The following is a 15962-nucleotide window of genomic DNA, read 5'->3' as shown; positions in this document are numbered from 1 at the left end:
CTGCTGGTTATGTAAGATATTACTATAAATGCATTGTAATGTACAGTTTACTGCTGGTTATCTAAGACTTTACTATAAATGCAATGTAATGTACAGTTTACTGCTGGTTATCCGAGACTACTATAAATGCATTGTAATGTACAGTTTACTGCTGGTTATCTAAGACTTTACTATAAATGCATTGTAATGTACAGTTTACTGCTGGTTATCTAAGACTTTACTATAAATGCATTGTAATGTACAGTTTACTGCTGGTTATCTAAGACTACTATAAATGCATTGTAATGTACAGTTTACTGCTGGTTATCTAAGACTACTATAAATGCATTGTAATGTACAGTTTACTGCTGGTTATCTAAGACTTTACTATAAATGCATTGTAATGTACAGTTTACTGCTGGTTATCTATGACTACTATAAATGCATTGTAATGTACAGTTTACTGCTGGTTATCTAAGACTACTATAAATGCATTGTAATGTACAGTTTACTGCTGGTTATCTATGACTACTATAAATGCATTGTAATGTACAGTTTACTGCTGGTTATCTAAGACTTTACTATAAATGCATTGTAATGTACAGTTTACTGCTGGTTATCTAAGACTTTACTATAAATGCATTGTAATGTACAGTTTACTGCTGGTTACATTCGTTCTTCACCATGGCATCTTTACTACGTATTACATTGTGGTGTTTTTTTCCACCTTTTTTACTTGACTTAACAGAATCATGCTGTGTTGACATTTTGGCAGTTTTTTCACTTGGTTCGTCACATTCCTCTGCAATGTTCTGTTGACTGACAGTGCCGGATTCATTCAGCACGGAAACTGTGTCACACATTGTCACTCGCTTGCTGCTTTTATTTCTTCCTTCTAAGTTATCAACATTACTCTCTACTTTACAGTCGACATCATCTGTAACCATGGTAACAGGATGAGATTTTTCTTCCTGGCTGCCATCTTTCAATTCAGTGTTTGCTTCCTTCAAAGTAATCTCAGGAACACTTGCACAATCCGTTTCTGTACTAGGAACTTTGTTCTCATCTTCTTCCACTTGTTGGGCCACAGTCTCCTTTTTTACAATCGGTATTTTCTCAATTTTTCCACAAAAAATTGGATGTTTTGATCTATCATCTAAAGACATAGAAAAAAAAGGAATTAAGTGCTACCAATCATATGTAGATGGGAATATATTAGTGACCAATCAGCATTGACATGAATAAAAACAAAAGGATTACTATTTGCATAATTGACACAAAACAGACTATTGCCATTCATTCTAACAGTAAATATGAAAATAGTCGCTGAATAAATATAACCTTTTATTCCAGAAGTTTTACTAGAATTTATTCAGCTGAATATATGACAGAGAGAAAAAGACAAAAAAAAATGCTTTTGCATTTGTCATGGGTTAAAATAATAAGCATCATTTTATTTAGGATGGTATTTTAGGTTGGTTGGGAAAAACGAACAGGTTATATTTCCCCAAACCCGGCTGGTGAACGAAAGATGTAATTTAGGTAATTTTTCGTGGGTGGTAAAATGGTTGCAATGTTAAACCCCCCTAAAAAATCATCTTTTCTGAGGTGGTACTCGAGTATAAGCCCATCCCTTACTTTTTCCCGATTTTACAAAATCAGGCCCCTGGGCTTATGATCAGGAGTACAGTATTGCTGATAAAGTTTTACAGCTTGAATTGAATCCCAAACTTAACACATAACCAGGAAATAAATGATGCTATCTATACTTACCACCTTCACCATACTTTTGTCTTAGCTCTTCAGATTTCATATAAAGTCTCATATTTTCAGCTTTTATCTTCTCCATGGTTTTTTCAGTCTGGTGCAGACTTTTTTCTGTTTTCCATTGCTTATCAGTGGCTTCCATTCTCAGTACTCTTTGGGTCTGCAGTTCTTGCTTAAGATCAGTTAGCTCGGTTCTATTGAGAAATAAAGTGTATTTATCATATGTGAATATTACTGCATCAGAAAGTCAGTGTACAAAACTGTACTTCAAACTGACGGATACTGAAACAGCAGCTAAGCCAATGAAACTAATCGAAGGATCAATCTAAGATGGTACTTTCAGATGTATATGTACAATGAAAAGACATATTTGTTGCAATACATAGATGTATGTGAGGAATTACAGGATTCATGTCTGTTTTTCAGCATACATGTATCCTTCAGATTTTTTGTTTGAAGTTCAATTGTTATTAAACATGTTTGCATGTATTGTTCAGACAATAGATTATGACTTAAATTGTCTTAAAACACCCATGAACCAACTTGCATTGAAACTTTAATATAATATAATGCAATTCACTGTGAATACCACAAACATGACTTTAATATGTTGTTGATTTCAATGTGTATGTGATCTTGTGACAATCTCAATCTTACTTGGTACATTTCAGTTGTTCTTCTAAAAACTCCACAAACATTTTTTTGTCTCCTAGTGTCTCCCCAGGAAACTGTCTGTGAAAATCTTCTAATTTTCTGTTGAGTGAAACTTCACCCTGAAAGAAGAACAATTTGGTTTTCAAAATGATTGTAAATTTTGAGGGAACCAATCAAATGAAGACTCAAGCTAAAGCGACTTAACCAGACACAGTGAAGAAGCATTACTACCATTTCATGAATATTTAAATTATTTCTTAGAAATACAGGGCTTGTCGTTGTATAGAGTAAATTAGAAAAACTACATTGTTAACAAGAAATATACAAGTACCTGCAGTAAAAATTCCACTATATGTATTTGTATGTTTACCACATTAGAAAATCATTACTGCTTGGGACTAATGGAACACATAAGGAAAGACGCAATTATATACAAATCTGCTTTATAAACTTGATGTAAATATATCAGCGTTAGTTTAGAGTAGTTAGGATGCCAATCGTCAAGCTGCATCATGTTCCTTCGATGTGAGTCCCATGGGATGTATGCAACTTGCATGTATAATTCAAAATGCATAAAAACACTGTTGTTTTAAAATCCAACCAGAACAGCATTTTTTTCTGTTCAAATGCACCTCTATTAGAGACAAACTTCTAGTAGAGAAAATACAGTATTATAATAATTATAATAACTCACCTCCAAATGTTCAAGGTTTTTCAGTTTTTCTGAGAGCATCTGAACTTCTCCTCTGCTCTGTGATAAAGCTGTCTGTAGTCTTTGTAGCTGGGAATGATCCGCTTCATGACTACTCATCTGTAACAAGGCAGCAATCTGACCCTACGGATGAAAGGAAGAAACTTACGCCATGTTTCTGGTAAACTCATGAGTTGAAATGTGCACATCAAAGTTTTTGTTTTTCTGGCTTATGTCAGAAGTTCAGAGAAAAGTAAAAAAAAGACTCAAGTTTCATAAAAACTTCAAATAAAAGCACATCAAATTTTTCAGAAACTGTTTTTCTTCATCATATTATAGTAATCAGTTGAAAATTTAATGGTTTTATTTTAGTTTTGAAATAGTATACTGCAACAGTTTATAGTATACATACTTTTCCAGTAACATCAGTATCATAGTGGCTATACATTATTGAGACATTAATTATTTTTTCCAAACTCTTTACAATTGTACACCCCTTCTAAATTTTCACCTTATCATCTACTGAAAGGTGATTTATAGCGTGAAACCTTAGCGCATATGCTTTTACATACATGCTACTTTGTGTTGATGAACTTTGACCTACAAATACTAGACCATAATGCACCATGCTATGTGTTTGGACAGCAATTAAAATTCTTGTTGAGAGGTGGTAATTTAAATCTTAAATAACTGATGCTGGTAAGAATATGACTAGCGGTAGCCATATTAGGAAAAAGAAGAAATATTTGTCTGTCAGTTTCATTCATTTCTGAGTTCCTTGTAGTATGACTTTGGAATATTTTTACTCCATTTTGCACATTGCATTTTTTCTTTTGCATCAAACAAAATACAGCAAGCAAGTTCAAAATATAATTTGCACCATATTTCATCTGTTAAAAGAATAAACAGACAGGGTGGCATGAACCCACTTGTATTAAGGCTGATTATAGTCCTTGCATTTTCACAAGCCTTTTCCAGTGAAAAAAAACTTCATAATACTTCAATTCTTGAAATTTGAAAGTTACATGATCATCACCGAGTCAGACATACAGAGTGTTCTTTGACTATGAAAAGAATTTAATGTGAACCAACCTTCAGCCTCATCAATTGTTGCTTTTTAATATTATAGTGTTCTTTTAATGAGTCGTGTTCAACTTTCAGAGTGATCAGTTTCTTTTCCAGAGTTTTTCTTCTATCATCAACCTACAGAGTAGCATTGAATAATGAAACAAAAATGATGATGTACAACAAGTCAAACTCAATTCAAGCAATAACTGTACAACTGCAAATATATGTGAAGATTAGTAGCATAGTGAGGATTTCTAAAAAAAAATATAAATTTCGTAGTATTATTATTACACATCTATAGAAAAAGTACATTCAACTTTCATGTTTCATGACCATGTATGGCAGTATTAAGAGATAAATGAAAAATCATGAATTTGTCACAAAATGGAAAATGCAATATAGCAGTATATCACATTTCTGTGACATGCTTTGCCAATGGTTGCGAAAGTGATATGATTTCAGGGTGACTAACTCATTGTCTAATACCATTTAATTTTTACATTATTTGTTGTTACAGTGGTTATCAATCAAATGATGAATTGGGGCTTGAATGTGACAATTATCATGATAAAATGAAACAACCGCAATCAGCTGAGAAAATATATACCTCAGCAAAAAGAGAATTTCCTTTACTATCTGGATCAACAGTCTGCATTTTAACCATATCAAGCTGTACTTGTAAGTCTGTCACATCCTCACGACTTTTCTATAAAAAAAAATAATTAATGTTGAAGTCTGATATAAGGTCATTTGACTGTACTACAAACTATTTCATGTAAAGCCATGATTGTGACAGAATGATTATTTACAATATTAACATTAACAATGCCCATTATTGAAATGCCACATTTTCATTGATTGATTGTGTGTGTGTGTGTGTGTGTGTGTGTGTGCGTGTGTGTGTGTGTGTGGGGGGGGGGGGGTGTGTGTGTGCGTGGGTGTGTGTGTGTGTGCGTGTGTGTGTGTGTTCACGACTTATCAACATTCAATGTTTCCCCACATTTGTATGGATAGTTTAAATAACAAACCCAACATTATTTGTTCAGGTTAAGAAAATCTGGTTATTTCCATCTGGTAATTTACTTATGTTGTACATGTGTTGTTTGCTCGTTAAAATTCATTCGGAACTAAAATACTTATGTATGCTAATCACTCTCAAGCTACCATATATATATTCAATTTTATAATTTTATAAAGGTATTATAATTGAAATGAAGTACTCTGCACTGCCCATTATTGCATATAACAGAGCTCAGACGGAGATGTTTGCTAAAATAAGTGCCTCAACTGTGCCATTATTGTGAATATCCTCGTCCTCCCTGTTATCACGCAATAACGAGCAGTGCGTCATCCTTCATTCCCAAATAAAATGGTCTTGGGTTATGGAATCTTTTATCTGCAGTCGTTCCTTCCCAATGGTAAATTGACCAACCAGGTACACCTTTACCTTATGTAAGCATAACTCAAAAGGAAGTTTGCGTGTATGTGTGTTTAAACAATGAAGATTCACACCAGGTTACCCAGGTATAATTTACCTCTAGTGCATTGTAGTAGGAAGTCGCTAGTATTTGTTTTTCTTCCATCTCGTCATGAAGAGAATAAATTTTTTTTTCTATTTTTTCCTTTGAAGCAATGACCTGCTGTAATGTATCCTTAGCATGCTTCAACTCCAGCTGCAAGGAGGACTGTAACAAATGAAAATAAAAGATAATATTGTTATTACTTGCTGTCTACATAGTTTTGAGCTACGGTAACTTTAGCAAGACATATTTGGTTGCAGAAGACTTTCAGGTGTGACAAGTAGTTATAATTAAATGGAAAGTGCAACATTTCAACAACAAAAAAAGAGAAAGAGGAGATTCAGAATACAAGAGCGCCCTCTATGGCATTTATGAATGAGTCAGTGACAACTTATAGAGGGCGCTCTTGGATTCTAATCAGCTGGAAGTGCATGTCTCATACCACCAAATAGGCTATCAGTGTTCATAGCCCTAAAATCACATGATTGTTGTCAGCCAATAGTTTTTTTCACAGTGTTTTATCTGAAAAGCGATGTGTGAGGGTGTACTTCAATTACGTCAGCTGTTAGACTTGTGTATTGCCTTGTTTACTGACAAGAACTGGTGACCTGTGGATCTGGGCAACACTCAATTAGACACTACAAAACCTTTGCTGCTTTTTCTGAAAGTATTGAAGGTAGAAAACCTGACATATCTGTGCGCTTTATTTATATCTATTTTGTAGGAGTTTGAGCTGGCCAACATGTGTTTTTCTGACCAGTATTCTATTACATACATGTGGTTTCAGCAAATTAAAACAATATTTTAATCTTTGTAACCTGGAAATCTAATAAGTGGTATGAGCCCTGAAAGGCATTTTGCCTGAGGCTGTTGACTATAACTATGGTCTAGTCACTGAAATTTGGTACTTTTTGGCAGATCTCATCTTACATAATCAAAGATTATTTTGACCTAATTATTTGAACTTTTGACTTCTCCTGACTTTGCTTACACTAGAAAATTATGAAGGTGTGTGTTCAAACACACATTCTTATGTGATCATGGGATTTTTGGTATTTACATGATTTACAATTTTTAGTGTGGTCAATACTAATTTATCGTTGAGTGGAAACCCCGGAAAACACTAAACCAGTTGAAAAACACTAAACCTGTCGAAAAACACTAAACCTGTCGAAAAACACTAAACCTGACAATAAAAACACTAAACCCGAGGTAAAGGGTGTATTATGGGTGTACCATAATCGTCCAGCGGTATGTAAAGTGTGATGGTGTAAATGGTTTGATGTATTGTTAAATATTTCCTCTGACATGTCACGATGTTGTGCACGATGTTTATCTACAACAAGGACTGAATTTGACATGATGTAGTTTTAGGAATTTCAAATCTAAAAATATGCCAATTGCTGTGTTCATAATTTGTAAATATATAAATAAATAAAATAAAATGTTTGGTTTGGGGCGCGATATACTAGTATCTAACATAGAGGGCGTCCTGCTGCCAAATCAGCTGCGGCCCTGGCCTCGATCATAAAGGAATTTTTCTTTAGCTTTCTTTTCATAAATACTCAACTGAACGATCATGGTATATCCATAATTTGCCCTTTACGAAGGGTTTAGTGTTTTTTCAACAGGTTTAGTCTTTTTCAATAGGTTTAGTGTTTTTCAACTGGTTTAGTGTTTTCCGGGGTTTCCACTCAACGCTAATTTATCCCTTTCAATGTTTATTGAGGTCAAATCTTCAAATAATTAAATCCCTTCTCAAAATTGTATTGTATATCTTGTCATGAATTGTCCGAATATTGGCAAAGTAATATATCTTTCAATTAAATTATTGTGCTTTTTTGTGATTAGTTTGCTAATTATTCCTATCTATAATAGTTTATTAATGAACAGTGGTTGTTTTTTTAAATGTAAACACTTTTCTGATAGTTTTCTTTTTTCTGCAACATAAAATTGTTTCTTAAAAGATTTGACTATGCTCTTTATAAAGAGTAAATTTCATGTGTGGCTATATCTGTTGTGTTTCGATATATTCAAGGTATGTACCGTTTTCGAAAATTGATTAAAATTTCTAATCATGCCAAATATTGGTTTTCACTTGCATGTGGTTATTGAAGACATACTGTACAGAACTGGATCTGGGAATAAGGCCTATGTTTATTGCATAACATCTGTGTGTTTGTTGGCAAATTATAAAAATACTTGTCTGGCTGTTATTGTATCATATCCAAAATCACCAAGAACTTTATTAAACTGTAATTTTTCACTAAATGTAGGTGGATGTACCAAACTGGTGAAAATCTTTCTTGTGAATACCATACTATCTTATGTAGATTTGGAGCCTTCCTCTTTTTAAAGTCTGGTATTGTAGGGATGGGTTCACAGCTTGGCAGATAAACCTCATACTATTACTTGCACATCATTTTTTTTTTTACCAAGTCAAACTTTGCTAATGTGAGAATACCCCTTAGCCATTGTCAAAAGTGACATAATATTTTGAGAGAAAGAAATGTTCCATTGGGTACACTGGCTAAGGGTTAGCAAAAGCTGATTAAAATATGCTAATATGGTATGAAACAAACATGCTGGAAGGTGGGTGTACATAACATTAACACACATTACATTTGTTCTTTCTCATAGACAATGGCTACTAAGGTGCAGTTTAATGAAGTACCAAAACTACTAGAAGTGCTGGAAAAGTGGAGACCTGACAACTATCCCGTCTACTACTTGGTACATAACTGCTATAAAAACAACAATAAATGGCCATGTGTTGATATTTATATAGATAACGATAATATCAATGAAATGACCAGCATTGTTTGTTACATACAAGATTACTATGAAGCAAGTGTAGCTAATGTATACTTTCTGTATTCTGTCAACAATACTAAACTCTCATGGCTAATAGACCAAGACGGAGTTGTAGCCTGGGAAAAGGGGGTAGTATACTGGATAGCAATCCCGGAGTCTACCACAGAGATTGTTGAAAATATTGCAAAAAAGCACAGGTTCAAATTTCAATTGGAAGCCAATGTGTACATGTACACACTGAAAAATACTGACAAAGTTCGAAAAGTTGCAAACCAATCACTGCCGAAAGGCTTCACACTATCGGCACTGAAAAAAGATGACGCACATACACTACAGGACCTTCCAGGGTGGAGGTACGGCTGTCAGCCTCCTCTGGAACAATGTCAAAACTTCATACAGTATATGCCCTGTCTAGGAATATACAATGAAGACCAACAGTTGATATCCTGGGCACGAATCAAAGAGTATGGCGACATAGGAGTTACAGGAACAAAACCACACTATCGAAGACAAGGTTTTGCCAGTATAATTACCGCTAAGCTGTCACTTCAGATATTAGATGCAGGACTATCACCGTGGATCATCACTAGCGAGGATAATCACATTTCTATCAACTTTCATACTAAGTTGGGCTACCAAGTTACAGATGTCAAATTTGTGTACTGTGCTTTAACTAAAATATGAAATAAAAACCATTGAAGCAGATAAAATTCAGGGTTCATGAATTTAAAATGATGAACAATCAACTTGATGTCAATTACCACTACTGTGATCATTGTCATGGTAATTTTGCTCTATTGTTTAAATATAGTGGCCCGACTGCGGAGAGAACCCTGCTGTTCTTAGAACTGGAATATTAAAATTATGTCACAGAAATTCCGATTGCAGTGATCCCAAGATAGATATCAAACGTTGATTTGATTGAGTTGCCAGCATCATACGCCATCATCAAGTCAAAGAATCGCATACAGAATTTTTTATTCAAGGATTTGAAGATGACCTTATCACAGAATCAAAATTCAGTTCAAAAAAAGCATTTTTATTAGGTAAGACTGGTCTGTGATGCACACTAGTGACTTGAGTTGTTTTCTATAAACCAATTAGGTTCCTTTTGAATTACCGTAATATGTTGTTTCTTTCACACGTATCACTACTGAACCTTCAGAACTCTGACTATTACTGGGGTAATACAATATTTTGTACATATTTGTAATACTTGTAATCAGAATATGTGATTTTAAATGTCATGCAGCAAGCTGTGTGAACAGACATACATAGAAACAAGGTAATACGTACCATTTTATTCTTCAGTGTGCTGTTCTCTTGATGTAACTGGACAAGTTCTTCATCATTGAAACTAACATTTTGTTGTTGTTTGAGTTTACAGTTTGCATCCTTCACAAGATTTTCTTGATGTGATACCTATGTAATAAAAAATACAGCCTTTGCATAAAATTTGGATTTTTCTCTCTATACTTGAATTAAAGATGGTATAATGTTATGAAAATTTCATCAAAACGCACCTCTATTGGTGATACAGAGGCATGGCTAACTGGGACATTAGTCTAAACAACTTGGGGTGCGCCATTTATTTGTAGGAGTTCATCCTACCCTCACACCTTGGGCTTGCTGAAAATATGTTTAATATATTTATCAAACAGGAGTAAGAAGAAAAGGTGCAGATATTCTATCTAAGACGACAGTTATTAATAATGGCAATAAATCAAAAATAATTCTCATATTCACATACAATTGTATCTTGCATTCTGTGCCCAGTCTAGACTCTCTCACAAAACATGAACAAACTGTAGGAATCAAAGTGTTTGGCTGCATTTTTTCAGACAAGTTACAGGAATACGCATTTGGTTCAGCATTTACAAAATGAAACTGGCTGGAAGAACAAAATAAATTCTAAATTGAATAGTTTTTGATAAAAAGAAATATTCTGATTCCATGCAACACCTGCCAGATTCGTTCACTCAAGAACGATGAAATGATACTGTCTAGTGTTTTCTGGGACACAAAGACTGAATAGAAGTTTATCTTATCGGATTTCCCCAACCACTGTGCCTTGTGATAGTGGACTTGTTCCATTTCCACAGGGAGCAGAGATTTATGAAATATGTAACACTAATTTTTATTTTAATTATAACTTGGTATACAAATCCTTTTCATTTTAAATAGCTGGTTACATGACTTACCGGGGTACTATGTTGATTGTGTACATTAATACGCCAGGATATGTATTTATTATGTTTATTAATGTGTGTTCTCCTTCCCCGTTTCAGATAATGGTACAGTCCAAATCACATTTATGTAAATTACAATGTTTGTTTACATGAAGTTTGAACATGCACGGCACGACAACTGTACATAGAACTTTGATACCAGTAATATTTTATTTTTAAGAATTGAATATAAAGTTTACTTCACAAACCAGTGAATTTAAAACCTAGCGGATAAGCTTGCAAGATCAATCAGTAATAATTAAATCCTGTGAATGGGCCATTCCAGTATATATCTGCATCCCCCCCCCCTGTTGATGAGGTCGGATTTCCAGCACTGTATGATGGGGAAAATACCCCGGAATTCCAATATGGAGAAACAGAATCTGGAAATCTAGACTAGTATGGAAAAAAAAAATTCTGGAAATCCAGGCAGTTATGGCTACTAAATAAAATATGGCCTAGTTTATCTCACCACATACCGGTTGATAAGGTTGGATTTCCAACACTGTATGACTAAAAAAACTTGGAATTCTGACTGATAGTTATTACTGAAATTAGATAATGATGGTGGGACGAATGAGCTCATTAACACCGCGAATCAGGACTAGTTTGGATTTCCATTATCAGATATAAAATTTTGAACTTGGTAAATTAGCATATGATGAAAGTTATATTTGGAAATCCTACTCTGTATGGTGTCACAAAGGAACTCATCAACACCATAAGTAGGAACTATAGTTTTGGATTTCCATTACTGTATGGTGAATGGTGATTTGGAAATAAAACTTTGTATGACTTATACACCCATGGAAATTATACCCTGTATGAAGTAAACACACAAACTCATCAACAGGGGGGTGCAGATATAAACTGGAATGGCCCAATATAACTAGACTACCGGTACTTAAAAGAAACTTACCGTCTCTTTGAGATGCTCAACAATCAAATTATTCTGTTCTAGATCTGTCTGAAGAGCTTCATTCTGGTTCTCTAGTTCTTTTATTCTCTTCTCCTGGATCGCTTCTTTCTTCTTCCAGTCCTTTTCATTTTCCTTTGCATTTTGCACCAGTTCTTTGATTTGTTCCAGCTCGCCAGTCAAAGACCGTTCTATGTTTTCTTTTGTGGTCACTTTCAACTGTAGACTGTATTTTTCTTGTTCTAAAGCCTACATAAATAGTAGTGAATGTAATAACTAGCAATACACAACTGGAAAATTGAGCGTTTAACACAAAAACTTCTCTGTTAAGTATCTTATTCATTTTATGGCAAGTTTAAATACCGGTAAAGCTTAAAAAAATAAACACTCTTAGATGAAAGAGCTCCACAAATGCAGAAGAAAGCAATTCACATTTTGTTTTTTATATCACTTGTCATTCTTTAGATATTCAACTTTTCATCAGTATATATGATGTATTGATTTTTCAGCAAGGTATTGTGAGTAAAGTATGACATCACAGTTTCTATATCTATACTTATTGTGTATTTGCACTTCTAAGTTCCATTGTTATATTTATATACACCAGTAATATTCACACTGAAAATTTGAACTATCAGTACCGGTAATTCGCATCAGTATTACTCAATTTATCAATGAAAGTACCCACTTTTACCTACAATTCCTTGCAATGGAATAAGGTTTATAAATATAGAATAGAATAGAATAATGCTTTATTACATCCTTAATGAAATCTGACATTTCAGTTTTGGTAATTGCTGTATTAAAGCTTTTTAAAATAAACTACAATTAAACTACACATACAATACAATATTATGCACCCTCATCACTTAAAATATGAACATAACAAAACTATCTTTAGTACATGCCTTCACTTACATGCTAATTTGATACACGGTTTATAAATTGGTATATACAGAATGTTTAGTTGTCCAGTGAAGCTATAGCACAAAACTAATTAATTAGTGACGTCAATATTTTGTTTAGAGACTAAAATTTATGTTTATCATATGAGAGGCATCTGATAAAAAGATTACTGTGAAAAACTTTATTTTAGCTGGAATTAATTTTCACTGAAAAGACTTTTTGGGTGTTTTGTATGGCATTTATTTTCACTGTTTTTTGACGAATTGAATATAAAGTATAGGAAATCATTCCTTCAGCGTAAATAGCGAAAATTAATTCCAAGCGAAAATAAAGTATTTCACAGGACATCCCGAATATGAATGTTTGTGCCCTCATGCAAGGAGAAGATTTACCTTCCTAAACATCTGGCAAATGATCTCCTGTTCTCGGGTCAAACGCCCATAATTAGCCTCCAAATCATGAATCCTCTCACTCATACACATTATGATATAATGAGTGAATTTTCTCATGATGAGATTTAGTAGTTGTTGTATAGACTTACTTCCACTCTAGACACATGGTCTGTTCGCATAGATTCAAGTCTACTTTCCAAATTCTGGTTATCTTCCAGCAGTTGTTTACCTAGTTCTGCAGCTTTGTACACATTGGATCTTTCAATCTCTAACTCATTCTTCAACATCTCAATTTTACTTATCTCATCCATGATATTATGGTTGAAATATGCTGGGGTGAAAAAAAAAATGCTATACATTTAAGAATATTACGATTGATCAATACAGTTTCATTTTCACTGTTTGCACAGTTTTTTTATGAACAAGTAATTCAACACTACGTGAATTATTATTATAACCAGTTGTCTCAATTGGATTTGAATGAAATGCACAATAAATGTGTTATGAAACAGTTTTTCTGGAACCACTGTATTGACTTGTAAATGTATTACAAAGTTGTAATCCTGTTATATCTTTAACAAGACTATCTGACAAACATTTTACAAGTAATCAGATACAGTGTCAACATACTGTGACATAGTGTGCCATAATAATAACTCAAACACCTCCTTCCCATCTAACAACAGTTACAGTTTTGTAGCGTTTGATTTCTCTGTTGTTGTTTTTAGGCCATGGCTATTTACACACCTTGAACATTTATTGCAGGTTCAGCTCCATTTTTCAAGATGAAGAAAATCAATTCACATCAGCTAGACATAATGCACTGCAGTGTAGCTAAATAACACATTTGTTTTTTGTACCAATCACAGTGGTGAACATTGGTTCATCCTAAGTTGATTAATCTTGATAGGCCAATTAAAGCACAGATTGAAGCACAGTTTTTCTATCTTTTATCAAACTTTGTTTGATATACTTGCAATGTCTATATAATTTGACTTTTTATAGAATATAGTCTTTATTTAACTGTCATTCGAAACATGTACACATGTACACGCATTCAAAGTTTGGCTTTGGGTGTGGCAGTTTTGTTCACCATTGCCAATAAGTTGAACATGCACTAACTCCATTCTCTGATGTTGCAGTCAATCCTAATCCTAATACATAGATGGTTTGCAAGAGAAACTGATTATTGTGTTTGCTAGCTTCAGATGAGTCTGGTTATAGACGTGCAGTGTGTTATAAAGAATAAGACACTTTTTTTTGTTATTGACGGTAGTAATAATATTTTATTGACAGAACACTGACACAGAAAGGTACAGCAGTATAGTCTTTAAAAAAACACTAAAACTAAGACATACAAAATACAAAACGACTAAGAACTATAATGCTATAAAAATAAGAAATTGAGGTTAAAGGTTAAGTATCTCAGGAGAAAATGACATACTGGAAATTTGGACATTTTGGAGGGTTATTTAGATTAATTTCATTTTTTTTTAAATTTTATAGCATCGTGACATCCTAATGACAGACAATATAAAATGAGAGTCTAATAATTTTGTTGTGAGGTATCATAATTCATGGAAGGATATGTACTTTCGACCGTTTGGCCCCTGTACGGTAGGTGTTATATTTATTTAACTTGGAACGAATCTGCGGACGAATGTGATTTGGGACGGACCACCATTTTACAAACAGTCACTGTAAATGTGCAATGCAAAAGGTTGTCGTCAGAACATGGTACCACTGTCCTGGTACCATATACATCGTATCGCTAACATACGCATATCATATGTACTTACATTTTACATTACATTACTGACCAAACGGAGCTGTCAAACTAAGTCAACATCGGTTTGAAACAGCCATGCAGTAAAATTGTGGTTGATGAAGTACAAAATAAAAAAACAATAACTTACATCAATCCGAGACACAAGGCGTAGATTTCTTGAAAAAAATAAAAACAAAAATGGCGCCGATTCAAATGTTAACCAATCAAACTATCGAAAGATTTTCTATTCTTTCCCTACGAGGGCGTATTTCCAGAATCCAAGAATCGTAACAACGCCCACAGACATCACCTCTGTGATATCCGAGTGTCTAACTTCATTGGACCTATAAAAAGAGATCAGACGCTCAATTACATCTATACTTATACTATTTTTTGTACAATGTTCATACAGATCGTGGTTGTGCTAAGCCAACAAGAGGTGTTGCTGTCTCATAATCTATTTTTTTTTTTTTTACAAATTTGGCCAATGCAATTGTCATTCAGGATTACAAAGTTTCATTATCATTATAAATTTGTTCTCTTCTGTCAAATTTGTGAAGTCATTTATTTGCTTTCCGGCTTCTTCTACTTCATTATTTAAGCAATGATAACAGATTTTATTTTCTATGGGTAATTTCGCTTCCGAATGCCTCCCTAGATCCCTGTTTCGATTTTCAGGTCGTGGTTACTTAAACAGAATTGAGAGATTGACTCTCGTATATCAATATTTGTTAGCAATGTTAAATCATTTTTCATTTCAAACATTTTCTTGAATTCTCTGTATGTCCTCGGTTTGTTTTTTCTTGGTTTGTTATTTTTGGTGTTATCTGAATTTATTTATTTCTTCCAATGAATGATGAATTTTTTCTACTTTTTTGTTAATTGTCGTTGTTTAGTGCTTGTAATTGTAACGTTTGTGTTGATTAATTGCGTTTCATTAATCTTGTCTAGTTGGGATGTTATTACGCAATGATACCGTTCACTACCGTATACTAGTATTGGTCTAATTAATTTATCAAAGAGGGATAACATTGTTTTTAAATGTAGATTAAAGGTTTATCGGCAACTTTTTTTCATTGAGAACAATGCTTTTTGCCATTTTCTTTTTAAAGAATTTATTATTGGGAACAATAAAGTATATAAAACTACAAATAATAATAATAATATAATAAGTATGCATATATGTATAAAGTGGTAGCGTAACAGAAGTTCGAGGTAGTTCAGTGTGTTTTACTTCTCCCCTTGTCGAAAAGCACTTA

The 15962-nt window shown here is 33.6% G+C and overlaps 2 protein-coding genes across 2 annotated transcripts; one reads left to right on the top strand and one right to left on the bottom strand.

Moving 5' to 3' along the window:
• Positions 1-584: 584 nt before the first annotated feature.
• On the bottom strand, positions 585-14938 carry LOC100375632 (protein Spindly-like). The gene is made up of 11 exons (XM_006820228.3): positions 14852-14938; positions 13085-13266; positions 11641-11886; positions 9790-9915; positions 5695-5844; positions 4767-4865; positions 4184-4294; positions 3095-3235; positions 2404-2519; positions 1753-1940; positions 585-1135 (listed from the first exon to the last, which is right to left on the bottom strand). Exons 2-11 carry the CDS (start codon positions 13244-13246, stop codon positions 636-638), a joined length of 1839 nt encoding a protein of 612 aa, XP_006820291.3. The 5' UTR covers positions 13247-13266; positions 14852-14938; the 3' UTR covers positions 585-635.
• Positions 6304-9948, top strand: LOC144357830 (glycine N-acyltransferase-like). Its single transcript, XM_078011855.2, has 2 exons — positions 6304-6355; positions 8320-9948. The coding sequence occupies exon 2, from the start codon at positions 8323-8325 to the stop codon at positions 9175-9177; it is 855 nt and encodes a 284-aa protein (XP_077867981.1). The 5' UTR covers positions 6304-6355; positions 8320-8322; the 3' UTR covers positions 9178-9948.
• Positions 14939-15962: the final 1024 nt, after the last annotated feature.

The sequence above is a fragment of the Saccoglossus kowalevskii genome, chromosome 3, assembly GCF_978046115.1.
Source record: "Saccoglossus kowalevskii chromosome 3, keSacKowa6.1, whole genome shotgun sequence".
Taxonomy (NCBI): domain Eukaryota; kingdom Metazoa; phylum Hemichordata; class Enteropneusta; family Harrimaniidae; genus Saccoglossus; species Saccoglossus kowalevskii.
This window is presented reverse-complemented; position numbering and strand designations above follow the sequence as displayed.

Coding starts and splice junctions, on each gene's coding strand:
- LOC100375632 (XM_006820228.3), bottom strand. CDS start 13,246: ATGGATGAGATAAGTAAAATTGAGATGTTGAAGAATGAGTTAGAGATT. Junction 9,916..11,640: donor TTGAGCATCTCAAAGAGACG/GTAAGTTTCTTT, acceptor TTTATTACATAG/GTATCACATCAAGAAAATCT. Junction 4,295..4,766: donor GAAATTCTCTTTTTGCTGAG/GTATATATTTTC, acceptor GCTACTCTGTAG/GTTGATGATAGAAGAAAAAC.
- LOC144357830 (XM_078011855.2), top strand. CDS start 8,323: ATGGCTACTAAGGTGCAGTTTAATGAAGTACCAAAACTACTAGAAGTG.